This window comes from Mustela lutreola, chromosome 3 (genome assembly GCF_030435805.1).
Source record: "Mustela lutreola isolate mMusLut2 chromosome 3, mMusLut2.pri, whole genome shotgun sequence".
NCBI lineage: Eukaryota > Metazoa > Chordata > Mammalia > Carnivora > Mustelidae > Mustela > Mustela lutreola.
Genome location: NC_081292.1, coordinates 7,570,673 through 7,587,046, shown reverse-complemented (window position 1 = coordinate 7,587,046; position 16,374 = coordinate 7,570,673). Strand labels below are relative to the sequence as shown.

The window sequence follows — 16,374 nt, the reverse complement described above, 5'->3', positions numbered from 1 at the left end:
GGGCACCCGAGTGGCTCAGTTGGTTAAACATCTGACTCTTGGTTTCGGCTTGGGTCTTCATCCCGGGGTCATGGATCGAGCCCCGCACTGGGCTCTGCATGGGGTGTGGAGTCTGCTTGAGAGTCTCGCTCTCCCTTTGCCTCTGCCTCTCCCCAGACCAAGCCCGCTCTTTCTCTCTCTCTAAAATAAATCTTGAAACATGGAAACAAAGGTCTCAGAAAACAATACTTAACCTCAGGAAGAGGTGTCTAATGCTAGTAATTTCTATTTTATTCTATGGCATTTCATTTTTTAAGAGGCACTTACTAGCTGTGACCAACTAAACTGTTTCACAACTAAACCAGTTCATGGATCGTGACCCGCAGACCGCAGAAGCGGATCTGGGTATGCCGCACGATTTCTAATTTCTATGTCACGACCTTGAGAGGCCAGAGATGGTACCCAGTTTTCATATTACAAATGAGAAAGTGGAGACTCGGCAAATGCCCAAGATCAGGGAGGTGGACATGGCTCTGAGCTACAGCCCACCAGAGCCCAAAGCCCCGGCATTTCACATGGTCTTCCCGTCTCCCCCACACCAACTCTACGCAATGCTGTAAAAAAGGGGGCCTGCTCCAGCAACAGCATGAACGACTGCCCTCGGCTGGCTCTCCACTTTTCCTTGATGCTAACGCAGCCTGGACTGTAAGTCACACCCCCTAGATCCTCAGGAGAGGGATGTGGGGGAGAGACTGTATTGAGTGAACTCACGCCTTATGACCACGGAGCACATCGTTAGCAAAGAGAAGGTTAAGAGTCACAGAAATAAACAACTCAGCCAAATTATCCCAGGGCCCTACCGCAACTAGACTGGACCTGGAGGGAGACCTATTTGGGATAGGGCAGGGATTCGATTTAAAACTTCCTTTGTTTTGCACTGCATGGGAATTGGAGTTGAGGACAGGCAAGTGTTGGATGAAATGTGAAAGTCCAACCAGACTTTCCACACACCTGGCCCATCTCTCGGGGGGAAAAATAAGGGAACCAAGCCCCAGGCCAAGGCCAAGGTCACAACAGCACCTCTTTTCCAAGTCAGGTGGACCCTGCCCTGACCAGAGTCCTCAGCTCAGCACCTTTACAACACGAAGGTCATTCGATTCTCTCGTGGGACCCTCACCACAAGCCTGAGAAAACAGGGTATTTACTGACTCTGCCATTATTTAGTAATTGCACGATTTCCTTCATACAAAGTCCCTAGCCAGGCCAACCCATGGAACTAGAAAGCAGATTAGCGACTGCCTAGGGCTCGGGGAGGGGTAAGGGGGCAATGTTAGCTAACGGAAGATCTCCCCACCGGGTCAACATTTCCTTGGTAACTTCGGCTTCATTCCAGAAATAAATTACAGGCTCAAAAGACAAATGTTGTCTAAACTCGAAATACTGGAACCCGCTTCCATAAATGCCATCTAAGTACATCAGCAACAGAGTCCGTGCTTCATGGGAACGTTTTCAATATCCTGGTGTGAATACAAAAGGCTTCCGCTTGGGGTGTGCTGCCTACCCTCCTGCGAGCTCCCCACCCCCACAACGCCTCTCCCTAGGCAAGTCCTATTCCCCAAGCTCAGGACCCCTCCTCCAGGCAGCCCTCGCTTCCCTTCACCTTGACCTCTCCAGGGCAGTGTGAGAGGAGAAGGGCAAGTGTGCTGGCCTCACTTACCTCCCTCATTGCTGTACTTCCCTCTGTTTCTCGCCGCCCACCCTCCCCCTGGAAACAGCCCCCTGGAGGCAGCCGGGGGTCAGACCCATGTCTGAAACCCCCATGCCCTGCGCGCAGAGGATGGCAGCTCTCGCCTGCACTGGCAAGCTTCAGGGCACCAGAGCACATTCACCTTTAAAAGTGCCTCCAATGGAAGAAATGCAAACATCAAGGAGGGAAATCACACAACAACAACCTCTAAGAAAACGTGAGTGTTGATGAGAAGCAGGACACCCTGTTTTTACGAAACCCACAGAGTCACACTGCCTTGTTCCTGCTCCTCTCTTGCGGGAATTCTCGGGGACGTTTCATTAGTGTAGCACGAGACACAGCACGGAAAGCATCCACGCAGCCTCTGCTCTCACGGGACAAAGTCGACTCAAGCACGTTCCTTCCAACAGGGCACAGGTGTCCAAGAGACTCGCCAGAAGGGCGTGGCTGACAGTCTGCCCTGACCACAGTGTGACCGGGGACGAGCCACCTCGTGCCTGCACTGAGGCGAAGGAAATACTCCCACCTCTCAGAGGTGGTATGAGAATTAAGACGGGGGACCAGGACCGCAAGAGGAGAACCAACTGTGTCACCACTGTCCCCCCGTCCCCAGCATGTCTTCTTAAGTGTCGACATGCAGACACAACCACAGAAAGTTGAGAGGAGAAACGTCTTTAAATGCCGCTTTTAGAGGGCTCTGCCGCAAGCTCCGAAGATGCCGCCCAAGGGAAAAAGTGGTTCCGGGAAAGGGGGGGAAGGGGGAGCAGCCTCTGGGAGTGACAGTTCTGACAAGAAAGCTCAGGGTCCCAAAGGTAGTGGCAGTGCGGTAAAGGTCAGACACATTCTGTGTGAAAAACATGGGAAAATCATGGAAGCCATGGAAAAGTTAAAGGCTGGGAGGAGATTCAATGAAGTGGCCACACAGTATAGTGAAGCTAAAGCCAGGCAAGGGGGCGACTTGGGTCGGAGGACCGGAGGTTCCATGGTGACCATTTCAAGAAGCAGCATTTGCCTTGCCTGTAAGTGGCCTGGATGAGCCTGTGTTTACAGACCCACCAGTTAAGACAAAATTCGGATATCATGTTATTATGGTTGAAGGGAGAAAATAAAACTGTACAAAAGACTGAAAAAATAAATAAACGCCGCTTTTACCAAGATAAATGAAAGCATGTGAAACTGGGTCTTAAGGTCTTAGGATGCATCCCCAACAGGCCCTGATGACCATGAGGACCAGGGATGTGGCCAGGAGGCCGAGCATCAGCACCCAGACACAAGAAAATGCATGCACTCGACCTAGGTCCCTCTGACACACGCGAGGGGCACGGAAAACAGGTGTGGCAGAACACGGTCCCGCACACTGAAGGGCTCTGACAACTCCCTCTTCCATGTCAGCCTTCAGCCTCTGTTCCCAAGTCTCCCGACACAGAGCGGCACGCCCCCAGATGGTAAGTGGAATAAATGAGAGTGATTCTAATAGTCAGCGGCACACGATGCTTACTCCATGTCAGGCATCGCTCTGAGACATCTACGAATATTCTCTCCCCTCACCCTCCCAAGGGGGGGGTAAACTGAGGCACGGGGCAGTTACATGACACGTCCTGAAGTCAGGTGCATGGCAAATGGGGGAGCGAGAACTAAAACCCACAGCGGGATTCCTGGTCCTAAATGCCGCACCCCAAGTCTGCTCCCAGCGTCCTCTCCCCATATCGGTCTCCCTCCCTCTTGCCCTTATATACGTTTCTAGCAAAGTCATCGTAATGATTTCTGCCGCCACAGTTTCCCCTGCCAGAGACAATACTGGAAGCACTACCAATCCAGCAATTCTGTAAGGCAATGGGAAGAGCCAGTCTTGGTGGCCTACTCAGAGAGAGAGAAACACGTGTGACAGGCAGCAGTGGGCACAGGGTCGACAATACAATCACTGAGCCAGGTTCTTGCCAGAACATTCCACTCTATCCTCCCAGGACCACAGGAGATCTATACACATAGATAAACATACACTGTGTCTGCAACCATGTATCAAACATGTGCACACACATGTACATGTGTCTGTGCATGTATGTGCAGATATACGGCATGTCTATGTAGTAGACAAACATATAGTTTTAAATATGTATTTCATACAGAAGGCTGCCAAGTCTCAGAAAGGGCAAGTGACTTGCCCCGATATCCACAGCCCGTGCAAGTGCTAGAGTCGCTATCGGGGGGCATCCAACCCCGAAGCACAGGTCCTGACCCTTCCCCCCACACCTGCAACACTCCAACTCCACCCATTAGCAACAGAAAGTGCCACAACGTGAGTGATTTCCGTGCCAGAACACAGCTGAAGTATGCCAAGTTTCCAAAGCCTCCTTCTGTGCTGTGGTATGAAAAGGAACACCATTAAGGCAGAACGGCACCTGGGGCCGGGGTGGGAGGGAGGCCTCCTTCAGAACCTGCACAAGGCTCAAATCACACTCGGGTGTCGACCCCTTGAGTAACGTGAGAATTTGTAAGAATAAACATTCATTCACTATGTTACATCACCTTCCACCAAAGAATTAAACAAGTTTTATCCGTATGAATATTAACAGCCTCTTGGATTAAATTATCATTTTTTTTTTAATAAAAATGCTTTGCAGTCAATGTCTCGCAGACGGACGACAACCACCGCCCCCCCGAGAACGACAGCGGCCGTCACCGTTTACCGCGCTCTCCCGGCGAACCCCACACTGCCTGCCGCTGCCCATGCCCCACCCAACGGAGCCTCTCCACTGCCAGCGGCAGCGCATGTTCCTCCTAGCACCTCTGTCACTGATAACACTCTACAACATCGTTTAAGAAATCCTCGCTTTAGAGGCACCTGGGTGGCTCAATGGGTTAAAGCTCTGCCTTCGGCTCAGGTCATGATCCCAGGGTCCTAGGATCGAGCCTCGCATCGGGCTCTCTGCTCAGCGAGGAGCCTGCTTTCCCCTCTCTCTCTGCCTGCCTCTCGTTCTACTTGTGATCTCTGTCAAATCAATAAATAAAATATTTTAAAAAAAAAGAGAGAGAGAAAGAAAGAAATCCCTGCTTTATTTCTGCTCTGCAGGCTTCTGTAGTTTCTCTCTGATGCTGAGAAATCTGCACAGGGAGGAAGTTTGTTCACCCGAACCATTCTGCGACCTCTGAGACCATGCCTGCGTAGGGAATCCCAGGGGAAGCGTTCTGGGAGGCGCAGCGCCTGCTCACGCGCCGGTGCAGGAAGCAGGACAGCGCCCCCGGCACCAAGCGGAGAGAGCGCCGCGCTCCGGTGTGGCCGTGCTACTCACCAGCTCCGTGTGGACCTTCAGGTGGGCCTGCAGCTTGTATTTGTCGGGAGTGTTGTAGTCGCAGCCGTCGGTGGGACACTTCAGCAAGATGTTACTGTGTTTCTGAATGACATGGCGCTTAAGGCAGTTTTTGGTGATGGAGGAATAATGGCACTGGGAGCAATGGTACAGGTGTTCCCGCGTGTGGGTGCGCACGTGCATGTCAAAGTGCACCTGGTACCAAAAAAGTTTGCCTAAAAAAACATCATCACATGAGAACCAGGCAATCTCTTTTATATTGAATTTTATTTTAATTCTCCCGTTACAATTTTTTTCTACTCTTCTATAAGCTCCCTCTCCAGCCTGTTCAGGTCACCTTCTCACCTTCCTCACGTCTGTCTGCAAGTCACCTTCCAAAGGCAGGAGGCTGTAGACCTAAAGGGTGCTGCTACGTCTGCATGACATCAGAGCTGGGAGAGGGGGAACCAGTGTTTTGTGAGGACCAACAGGAGTGCCCAGGATGGCTGTGCGCCTGTGTAGTCAGAGCCTCTATGCTCTATGGACACCCGGGCCAGAGCAGGGCCTCCTACGTCTGGGGCCACCGGCTCTCTGGGAGACTCAGAGGCCAGGCTGCACCATGAGCCAGAAGGGCTCTATTTGGAGTTCCCAACAGAGAGCCATACAGACGGCATGGCCACAGCTAAAGCTACACTTTACACCTGTCATGAGCCAGGAGAACAATTCTCCTTTGGTCCCGTCCAGCAGAGGTCGTGCAATAAACCACTGCACGTGTGGGACCACACAGCGTGGCTGACTGTCCAGTCCCCCTGGCTGCCCCCAAGAGGCTCCACGTGGGAAACCGGTAACGCAGGAGGCCACCTGTTGCTATCTACAGATGACAAAGGGTAGCTCATTTAGAAGCGGCGCTTTGCAAAGAGACACGAGCTCGAATCAATCACGAGGGGACCCAAAACAAGCCAGGGAGGGCTGGTGCAGCCAGGGCTGCCAGGGCTGGAGCTCAAGCGGCTGCATGCCCCGCTCTGCCTCTCCTTACCACAGTATTCACACTCCAGGTCCCCGTACACCTTCCGGATCCTCTCACACAAGCCGGTGTTCATCTGTCTCTTCTGCAAACCGTCCAGGATCTTCATGAATGCACTGATGCCAGCCCGGTGCTCAGAGGCAGGTGTGCAAGAGTCAGACGGGGGAAGGGCCAGGTCCCCTCCACCTGCTCCCAGAGCAGGGTCTGAGGCCTCATCTGGGTTTGACCTGAGGCACCTATCAGGGTCTGGTCCCTCGGGGGCGGGTGCAGCTGCTTCCTGCCCCACCCTCGGGGGGCTCTCGGCACCCTGCGTGTCCTGGTTTGTTTCTGCACTTCTGGCCTCCGACAGCAGCAGTGGGACTTCTGGGCCCCGAGTCTGGGACAAGGCTCCGCACGGGGCACCCACGGTCTCCTCCGGAGCAGCACAAGCCTCGGCAGAGGAGGGATCATTCTTCAGCAAAAACCCATCGGAAACCACCGAGTGGGAATGAAGATCTGCAGCGTCCACAGCGGCTTCCAGCTCGCAGGATGGCAGGACAGCACTCTCGGCCTGGCGGGCGGCTAAAGGCACTGATGGGACAGGTTCCTCCACAGGGGCTTCTGGCTCCTTCCGTACCTCCCCAGGCTGTGTGTCTCCCGGGCCAGCCGCCCCCTTGGGCTCAGTCACCCCCTGGAACACCAACTCCTCCTCCGCCAGTGGCTGGCCCCCCAGGGCTTCGGGCTGGATGTCCCCGCCAGGCTCCAGGAGGCAGAAGCTCTGGTTGATGGAGCTGGTGAAGACCCCGGTCTCTTGCAAGGCCCCATGCGCCTCGCGGATGTGGGCGCGCAGCCGGATGGAGCTGACGAACTTCTTGAGGCATATGGCACAGACGTACACGAAGGGGTGCTTCCTGACGTGCAGCTCCAGCGCCTGGTACTTGGTGGCCCCGTGGCCACAGAGCTCGCAGGCAAAGGGCCACTTGTCCCCGTGCACCAGCATGTGGCGGTCACGGTCCAGCTCGTTCTTGAACTTGCGCTCGCAGATGTGGCAGTCATAAAGCAGCTGCCGCTTGCCCTCCCTGGTCATGAGGCAGAGCTCGTCCAGGGCCTCCTTGACCTTCTTGTCCTGCGGGTCGTGCGCGTCTCGGATGTGCTTGATGAGGTTCTTGACGTCCGAGTACTTCTTCTTGCAGAAGCGGCAGTGCTGCTTGATCTTCTTGTGCACGCGCTCGATGTGCACCTTGAGGTGCCCCTTGCTCAGGCAGGTGAAGGAGCAGTAGTCGCAGGCGAACTTCTCGCCGGTGTGCTTGCGCAGGTGCACGTTGAGGTTGGCCTTGATGGCGCTGGCGTAGCTGCACTGCGGGCACTTGTAGGGCTTCTCGTTGGTGTGGATCCTCAGGTGGGCCTGCAGCGAGTGCTTGAACTTGAAGACCTTGTTGCAGTACTCACACGTGAAGATCTTGAGCTGGGTGGGCCCGAGCCTAGAAACAGACGACACCGTTATCACTGGGATGCCGCACCTCCCTAAGGACCTCGGGTTCCTTCTTAGGGACCAAACACCAAAGGCTCACGGTCAACTAAATGGCCCTGAGCAGGACTGCAGGGCCGAGTGTGGGTCCCTGCTCTCAGGGTCTGCCCGGCTGGGGGAGAGAAGACAGGTGAGCACGTGGCTGCATGCCCGCGTGGCCAGTGTGGCCAGGAACACGCGTTGGGGACAAAGAGAAAGAGACATCCAACCTGTACTGGGCAGGTGGGCAATGCTGAAGGAGCTGAGTCAAGGCTTGCAGGAAAAGAAGAGGGAGGCAAGAGGAGAGAGAGAGGGAGGAGGGAGGCGTCATTCACAATGTGCACAACAACCCGCTGTGCCCCAAAGCTGACCCGGACGTAGTCCAGCTATATGACCAGACGTCACCGAATGACTCCGATGGCTCCGTCAGACCAGATGCGATCTGCTCGGGTCTGTTCCACTGCTGCAACGATCCACACGTGCCTGCTCCTTCAACGAGCTGTCGGGGGGATCCCGCCGCCCTTTGCTGCCACTCATCAGTGAAAGACCCGCATCCCCATGTCCTCCCAGGGCAAGTGAACTGGCCTGTCTGACTGGGGACCCGGCCATGGTGTGCTGAGCTCCGTGTCTGCCCTTCTGGCAAGCAGTGAGCAGAGGTGGGGGCACGTGCTCAGCTAGGCAGGCATGCGTGGGTCTGGCCAGCAGCAGTCAAGGACTTTGGGGCGGGTGGGGCATGTGTTGATGTGCACCCCGCCACGTCCCCCACAACGTCATCAGTAACCGAGCTGATGCCCCAGTCTCCATTGTCTTCCCCCTTCCCCACCGCTAGTTCAGCACTCACACAGGGCAAAGAGGGCCACTGTTCAACTGTCGTGTGTTAACCTCGTAAGTCACTTATCAATGACTGTCCTTTGTGAGTACCTGCTGATGTGTTTCAGGCACTGTGTCAGACTTTGTGTCCATGATGGAGAATAAAAGCATGGTCTGCCTTGTGGATCCTTTCCCTTTCAATATGGCAACGTGTACGAGATGCTTGGAACAGCTCACAATTACTGAGCAGGTGGTACACCAAGCCTATGCTACGTATTTATTCCCAGCCCTACTGTTACACCCACTGTAAGAATGACAAAACAAAGTCTCTGTCCGAGGTTGTACAATGGGTAAGCAGTGAAGCCAGGACTGGACCCCAAGTGGACTGAGCCTCTAGAGCCTGCACATAGCTCCTCATCCTCTCTAAGGCCTGCAAACATCACGCCCGCCACTGCCCTCCCTGGTGTGACCGCACGCAGGGAGAAGGCCCCCTGTACAGGGCTTCCAGTGCCCCAGTACAGCCCTGCCTTGTTTCTGGAATCAGAGAATGACCGTCCCCAAAGTACTGCAGCAGGCAGCAGGGACAGGAATCAGCAGATAGGCCAGTGAGGCTTCGCTCCTCTGTAACTGCTCCCTCTGGACGTATGTCCAGGTTGTCCACGAAGGTCCTGGAAACACTGATCATCACTTAGCACGGTTAATCAGACACCATTAAGCTGTATCCTCCATAACTGCAAAGTCTATATTTACGGAACTATCCATACAACTGTATTTGATCAACACGGGTTACTTTGTCTTTAAATTAAAAATACTTAAATCGATTGTAGTTCATAAACACCAGAGGGTACCGTTCACATAATGTAATTAAAATATTCAAATCTGAAAGTCAGTACTATGCCTGCATGCTAAACCCAAGGCTAATTTCAGGAAACTAATTTGGATCTTTCTCAAATGACAAAGAAACCCAGAAGGTGATAGATTTCACTGGTATAAAGAAGAGTGGAGAAAGAAACTCTGGATTCAGAATGTTAATTAAATAAACAAATCACGGTATTTTCTCCTCTAATGCAAGATCTAAATGGTCTTAGGAGAATCTTTTGCTCTCATGTATTTTTTTTTGTATCATTATGCAAATACCTGATATAGCCCACGGTACCCTGTTTCCCGCCAAGGATAACAAATGTGAGGAAGACGCTGAGCAGCCTGCGCCGGGCCGTCAGGTGCCAGCCTGGCTCGCGATGACTGTGAACTGAGCGCAGCGTCCACAGGACTGCTGTGTCGTGTCACTCCGGGAGCTCCCCTGCAGGGAGAGAGCCACTCTTGCCCCTGCATTTTAGAAAGTGATCAGGCAGAGCTCTTAAAGGTCAGACCCATGACGTGGTTATCCGACATCTGGGAATCTACTGGAAGATCAGCATACAAAATTGGAACAAAAGTGCTCAGTGCACAACTTCTCACAGCCTTATTAAGAGTGGAAAGCTGCCAGGCGCCTGGGTGGCTCAGTGGGTTAAGCCGCTGCCTTCAGCTCAGGTCATGATCTCAGGGTCCTGGGATCGAGTCCCGCATCGGGCTCCCTGCTCGGCGAGGGGCCTGCTTCCCTTCCTCTCTCTCTGCCTATCTCTCTGACTACTTGTGATCTCTCTCTGTCAAATAAATAAATAAAATCTTTAAAAAAAAAAAAAAAAGAGTGGAAAGCTGCCCATAGGTCCCAACATAAGGAACTAGTTTACTTGCACGTTTATTTTTTCTACTTATTTATTTATTTATTTGATTGTTTGTTTGTTATTCTACTTATTTTATTTATTATTTTTCTACTTACTTTATTTTTGTCACTCATTTAAGAAAGGACTCCAGGCGCTGGGGACACAATAGGGACAAAAACAAACACAACTCATGCTCTCTTGGAGCCCACCTTCCGGAGGATGGGACGGGCCAGATAACCACCAAAGAAATGGGCAGGTAGGGACCACAACCTCCCTGTGGGGATGGGAAAAGACAGGATGATGCTTTCTGACCCCAGACCTGGGCAGACTGATCAGTCTCGGGGTAGAGCGGGCTGTCCTGAGCACTGAACATTTGAGCAGACAGCTAAGGACGATTAGGAGTTAAGCAAGCCAGGGACAGGGGAAGCAGGGGAAGGAGGAAGAGGCACCTGCAAAGAGACAGCAGAGAAATACAAGGGGCCCAGAAGGTGAGGGTACCTGCTGGAGCCCAGAGACCACAGGCAGCCGATGAGCAGGCAAAGCTGGAGAAGTGGCGGCCCCAGGAGGTTCCGCAGGCCAAGTTCTCCTAACACCTCTGGTTGAGGCCTTGAAGGGCACAACCAGACAGGCGTTGTACTAGATCTCACCGGCTACGGTGTGAGCATCCTCATCACAACGTAACAGGTCACTACAGAAGGACCATGAATGATCCGAGTAACGCAAGAATGCATGTGCAAAGTGACTGTGCAGTAAGAGCAAGGCACAAAACTGCATTATAAAATACAAACTCGATTCCATAAAATAAACGGGCTCAAAAAGGGCTGGAAGGAGACACATTAAAAATATTAACAGTGTGGGCGCCTGGGTGGCTCAGTGGGTTAAGCCTCTGCTTTCAGCTCAGGTCATGATCCCAGGGCCCTGGGATCTAGCCCAGCATCGGGCTCTCTGCTCAGCAGGAAGCCTGCTTCCTCCTCTCTCTCTGCCTGCCTCTCTGCCTACTTGTAATCTCTGTCAAATAAATAAATAAAATCTTTTAAAATATATATATATTAACAGTGACTCTAATACAGTCATGAGATTACAAATGATGCTTATTCTTATAATTTCCTGGACTTCCAAATTTTCCATAAAATCAACTCATGTCCTACCTGTGTGAGAGCCTACCTTGTATGTTGCTGTAACCTAGAAATTTGTATCTGCATTTTACAAAGCAAAATCAACATGTACAATCAAGTCTCTTTCCTATTTGGTAAATGGTACTATAAAATACTGTCAGAACACATGACAACTGGAATACAGCCTAAATCAGCTGTTAGGATACTGTGTCTATTTGCCTGTTTCCTAGATGACCAGTTAGCTGAATCCGCCCCCAGCAGACCCTGGAAGAGTGCACAGACAGTTACCTAAGGTCTACAAATCAACTGGAGACCAAAATATCTTCAAATTTAATTCCATGACAGTTTTGCCAAAGGAACGAGGATTTTTACAACTTCATCAATAAATTCCGTTGCTTATAGCTGCAAGCATACAGGGTTGAGGCTACAAATTAGCGAAGCATCCCCATGACATAGATTTTATCATTTATTCTCACCACTAAAAGAAGTCAGAGTGTATGAGAGACAATCTTACACCTGATATAACAGAAGCTCAGAGGCAAACTCACTTGTGTCAAACACAATAGAGTAAAACTTCATCCAGACGACACCCGCGTCTGTCCTGTTCGCTCTCCTCCCCAGTGTCTGGCACGTAACAGGCATTTAATCTGTTGAGCTGAGCCCTAGTAGAAGAGTCTAGAGCCAAGCCAGGTCTGTTTGGCACCAAAAGCTATGCTCTCTTCAAGAACAGCTCATTTCCCCTCTTTGAGAAACAGGTGAACCCCACCCGCGACTGGCATTTTCATTGTCTTTCCTCTCAGCTGGGAAAATGTTTGCAGAGCTCAGATGATCAGTTTGCTAAGCCACCTGGGCAGCACTGATCATAGCTGAGACGGAGACCCTGGGGAGGGTGTGGAAAATTAACTACTCATTCACTATGGGGTGTTGACTGACCCAATGTGTTTGGAGGGCAGTTTGCAGTGTTGATTAGTTTTAAGTTCTCATGCCCTTTGAGACAGCAATCTCAACTCCAGCAATTTCTGCCACAGGAAGTCGTGAAGAGGTACAGAAAGACGAAGGTGGCAGAACCTTGAGAGCGGCACCGTCCATAAGAAAAAAATGGCTACAGAAACTATAGTGCAGCCATCCCATAGCAAACGCTTATTAAAACATAGGTACTGGGGGCGCCTGGGTGGCTCAGTGGGTTAAGCCTCTGCCTTCAGCTCAGGTCATGATCTCAGGGCCCTGGGATCGAGTCCTGCATCGGGCTCTCTGCTCAGCAGGGAGTCTGCTTCCTCCCTCTCTCTCTGCCTGCTTCTCTGCCTATTTGTGATCTCTCTCTGTCAAATAAATAAATAAAATATTTTTTAAGAAAATAAGTACTGGAAAAGATTTAAAAAAAAAAAAAAATTGCTGGGGCGCTTGGGTGGCTCAGTGGGTTAAAGCCTCTGCCTTCAGCTCAGGTCATGATCCCGGTATCCTGGGATCGAGCCCCACATCGGGCTGTCTGCTCCGCAGAGGGCCTGCTTCCCCCTCTCTCTCTGCCTGCCTCTCTGCCTACTTGTGATCTCTGTCTGTCAAATAAATAAATAAATAAAAATCTTAAAAAAAAAAAAATTGCTAACAGTGCATTTGCTATTTTGTATTAGAAAACAATAACAAAATTAAAAGGCTATATTTTAGTGTATCATGAAAAACTTATGGTGGCCTATGACCAAACTATCAATAGTAGTGACCTCTAGAAGAACTGTGGATGACTTTAGCCCTACATCATCTGGAGTGCTGGAACTTTCTATAAGATGTTGGTGTTACTTTTAAAAGTATGGAGGGCAGGGGATTTTTCTTCTCACCATGTATGTGTGGCTTTAAAAACCAACGCATTTACTAACGCCTTTGTTTATGCCTCTTTTATCGAGGTTGAACACACATTCACCTAAATAAAACGCTCCGCCTCCATGAAGCCAACTGGTTCTCAGTTCCAAAAGCATGTGGACCTGCCACGCATTTCACATGCGATACAGTCTCAGTCAACACAGAAGAGCCATAACAGAGGGTCTGACTCCTAGAAAATCAAGAAACCAATGTCCCCCACAACTCACTTTGCAAACAGAGTCCCGACAAACTAACATGCTGGTCCTCTGGCCCGCTACGGCCGTCACTGGAGTCCAGCTCCGGCTGGAGGCACACAGACAGACATCTTACCTGCTGGACTTCATGGGCTGTTCGTACGGTGTCTGCTGAATGGCATACTCCTGGTACCCTCTCCGAGGCACCAGGTCAGCCGTGGTGGCCTCGGGGTTGGCAGCACCTGTCTCCGGGGGCCCGGCCTCCACTGGAACAATCTTGGTAGCACCTGAGATGAAGGTACAAGGCACCCTGCATTAAAGAGGCGCCACAGGGGGCTCTGACCCCCCCATACACAGGAGCAGAGTCCCAGAAGTGTGTGTCTTCACAATGTGCCGCCCTGGCAAGGCATGGGTTTTCCTGCAGTTCACACATTTAACTTCTATGTCTGCGTCTGTGTGTGTTTGTGGAGCAGAGGGGAAGGGAATCTAGCAGAACATCCTTCTGGGCCCCCTGAATGGCGCAGCTGGTTGAGCATCCAACTCTCGGTTTCGGCTCAGGTCACGATCTCAGCACGGTGAGACAGAGCCCCGCATCGGGCTCTGCACTCAGCATGGAGTCTGCTTGAGATTCGCCCCTCCTGCCCTCTCTCTCTAAAGTCAATAAATAAATCTTTAAAAAAACAAACAAAAATCCTCTGGGGTAATTTTCACTTGATCTAGTAAGAAAAAAAAAAAAAAACAAGACGGGGACATATATACACCTGTTTACTCGCGGGTTTTCCACAGGATCACCTGTGTCCCACTTTGAACAAATGGAAAACTGCATCAGGAGATTACGAAGCAGTGGCTTCAGCTGTGAACAGGAATCCCAGCTGCCAGGGGTCCAGTCCCACATACGACATGACCTTACCATGGCGGGGGGGGGGGCTGTTTCCGCCCTAGCAGATGAAGGGTGTGGAGTGCAAAAACTCAAAGGTCAGGCTGCTTGTGCGCTTCTAGGATGCAAATGATTGAATACCTTGTATAGCAGTGGACGCAAGAACACACACGTGCATCAAAGCAAAGGCTCCAATCTACCCCATTTCTAGAATAGCAGAGGAATCAATTGCACATTTGCCTCCACTACAGAAAGCTCAAAGGACTGCCATCAATTTTAAAGACGTTACTGCTAACCTCTAGAGATGGCAAAGAACAGACAGCCGTTCCTTCTCCAAGGTTTTGCTTCCCGGGCCGACACCACCCTGAGGTAGGCTGGGGCAGACACAGCAACTTTCCAGAAAGTTCTAGACACGTGTTTTTCCATGCCTTATTTCCTACTGATCATCCTACTCTGCACTGAGGTATAAAGAGGCACCCACCGGCATTTCCACTTTGAATAAGGAGTGACTACTATTACCATCAAAAAGAGGTGCTTCAAAGGCTATAGCTGCTCTTAAAATCTTAAAATCCTGCACCTGACTTTAAATATTATTTGACAACTATCACACCAAGTGGATAGGGAAAAAACCATCATATTACTTTGTAACCCGCTATCATAATCTGCTTTTTGTCCAAAGTATCCCTTCCTGAAAGACCTTTTTTTAAAAAGGTAGTATAATATCTCCACTCTATTTTATGTGAGAGGAAAGGGAGACTGAAGTCTCCAATATTATACAATATGTGATGAGCCTACGAAAGATGGGCAGAGGGACCACGAGAGTGCGGGCTCTGGGGACCAGGGGCATCCGTCTGGTCAGAGCGGGTCTGTCTCCCACAGGAACCCCACCGCCAAGGGCAGTAAGGGGAGGGCACCCCGGGGACACGGGCTGGGCCAGGGGAGCAGAGGAAAGAAACGTGCCTATGGGGCCTATGGCAGAAGCAGGACCCCGCCCCTGCCCCCACCTCAGACGCTGTCCACAACCGGCCTGCAGGAACGGGCTCGCTATGGTGTCACACAAATGGGTAGCCAGTGCGGGTCCCCATCGGTAAGCCAGCTGCCCGGACCACAGGGTCCAAACTGTCGGGCTGCCTAGTACAGACTCAGTAAAAGATGCCTCTTTTGCCCGTTCCTGCTTGCTGTGGTCACCTGGAATGGCTTCGTGGGCCGTTAAAACCACACTTATGATGGGTTTCTTCACTCCGGAAACCTGCCCGGCCTCCTTTCCTGAGGGGATCTTCTGGACTTTCTCTGTCCTCTGTGTCCGCGGCCTCCTGGGGGTCTTTTCTCGATCATCTTCCTTATACTTCCTTTCCAGTTCGAGATCAGATTCATCACCTAAAGAGCAAACAGTACCTAGATGCATAAAGTGTCCTTTTAGATCAGTGACGGAACTAGAGATTGCACATGACCTTTTCATGGGACAGCAGAAGACATACCTACATGGAATACATACACAGCGGTCCTCACTGCTGTGAGGGCCTCTCACTTCCGCCATTGTCTTTGGTTCTTTGGGATCTCGTCTGATTCAGTACGTAGTTCCCACACCGCCGCCACAGGCCACCATCGGGGCATTGCCACAGCAGGCATAACTCTGTACCTGGGTCTCTCAAAGCCTGCCAGACTGCAGAGCCTCCGAGATTTACAGCCCAGGAAGAACCATTCAAGCCACAACCACTAGCTACCTTCCACGGTGGCTATAAAGCCTGATAAGGTGCAGACACAGACCAGACCCCATCCTTAAAAGCCCTGCAGTCTGGTGGGAGAAACGGGCAAGGACAGTCAGCTGTGCACCAACAGAAATGAGGAGCAACGGAAGATTGAAAACCATCGGTTCTGCCTGCTGCATAGCAACAGCTTCACAGAGACACAGGGAGGTAAACATAAAACTGGGGCAGGGAGTAACAGCCCGCTCTTAGAGGGCCTGAGGGTGCCCGCACCCTCCATCCCTGAGTGCAGAGCTCACGGACACCAGACTAGTAACGTGGGTGAGCAAAGCCACTGGGTGGGGCTCCAGGGAGAGCACAGGCCCCGGTGCCAGTCCAGGACGCCCTGTCAAGACTGAGGACAAAGTCACCAGATCTCTTGATTGTTCAAAGAGGACAGAAAATCCAGACTTTTTTTTTAAATGAAACCTTCTGATTTTTCAAGGTTGACACTCATCTAAAAAAAATCTTAAAACAATGGGAGAACCAAGCACAACATGTGTGAGGCTGCCCTGACCCACAGCCCTCCCCGGCTGCTGTGGGAGGCAGGGGTGAG

The 16,374-nt window shown here is 51.5% G+C and overlaps 2 protein-coding genes across 2 annotated transcripts in view; one reads left to right on the top strand and one right to left on the bottom strand.

Moving 5' to 3' along the window:
• The window catches only part of ZFAT (zinc finger and AT-hook domain containing), a 184,590-nt gene that overhangs the window by 100,242 nt on the left and 67,974 nt on the right, over positions 1 to 16,374 (bottom strand). Inside the window, exons 4-7 of the mRNA XM_059165561.1 lie at positions 15,262 to 15,450; positions 13,333 to 13,483; positions 6,050 to 7,497; positions 5,017 to 5,249 (exon numbers count right to left, since the gene is read on the bottom strand). Coding sequence (XP_059021544.1) covers positions 5,017 to 5,249; positions 6,050 to 7,497; positions 13,333 to 13,483; positions 15,262 to 15,450 — 2,021 coding nt within the window. The remainder of the gene's footprint in view (positions 1 to 5,016; positions 5,250 to 6,049; positions 7,498 to 13,332; positions 13,484 to 15,261; positions 15,451 to 16,374) is intronic.
• LOC131826379 (peptidyl-prolyl cis-trans isomerase NIMA-interacting 4-like) lies at positions 2,420 to 2,849 on the top strand. The gene is given in 2 exon segments (XM_059165562.1): positions 2,420 to 2,713; positions 2,715 to 2,849. Coding segments are annotated over 2 exon segments (393 nt in total). The 5' UTR covers positions 2,420 to 2,441; the 3' UTR covers positions 2,836 to 2,849.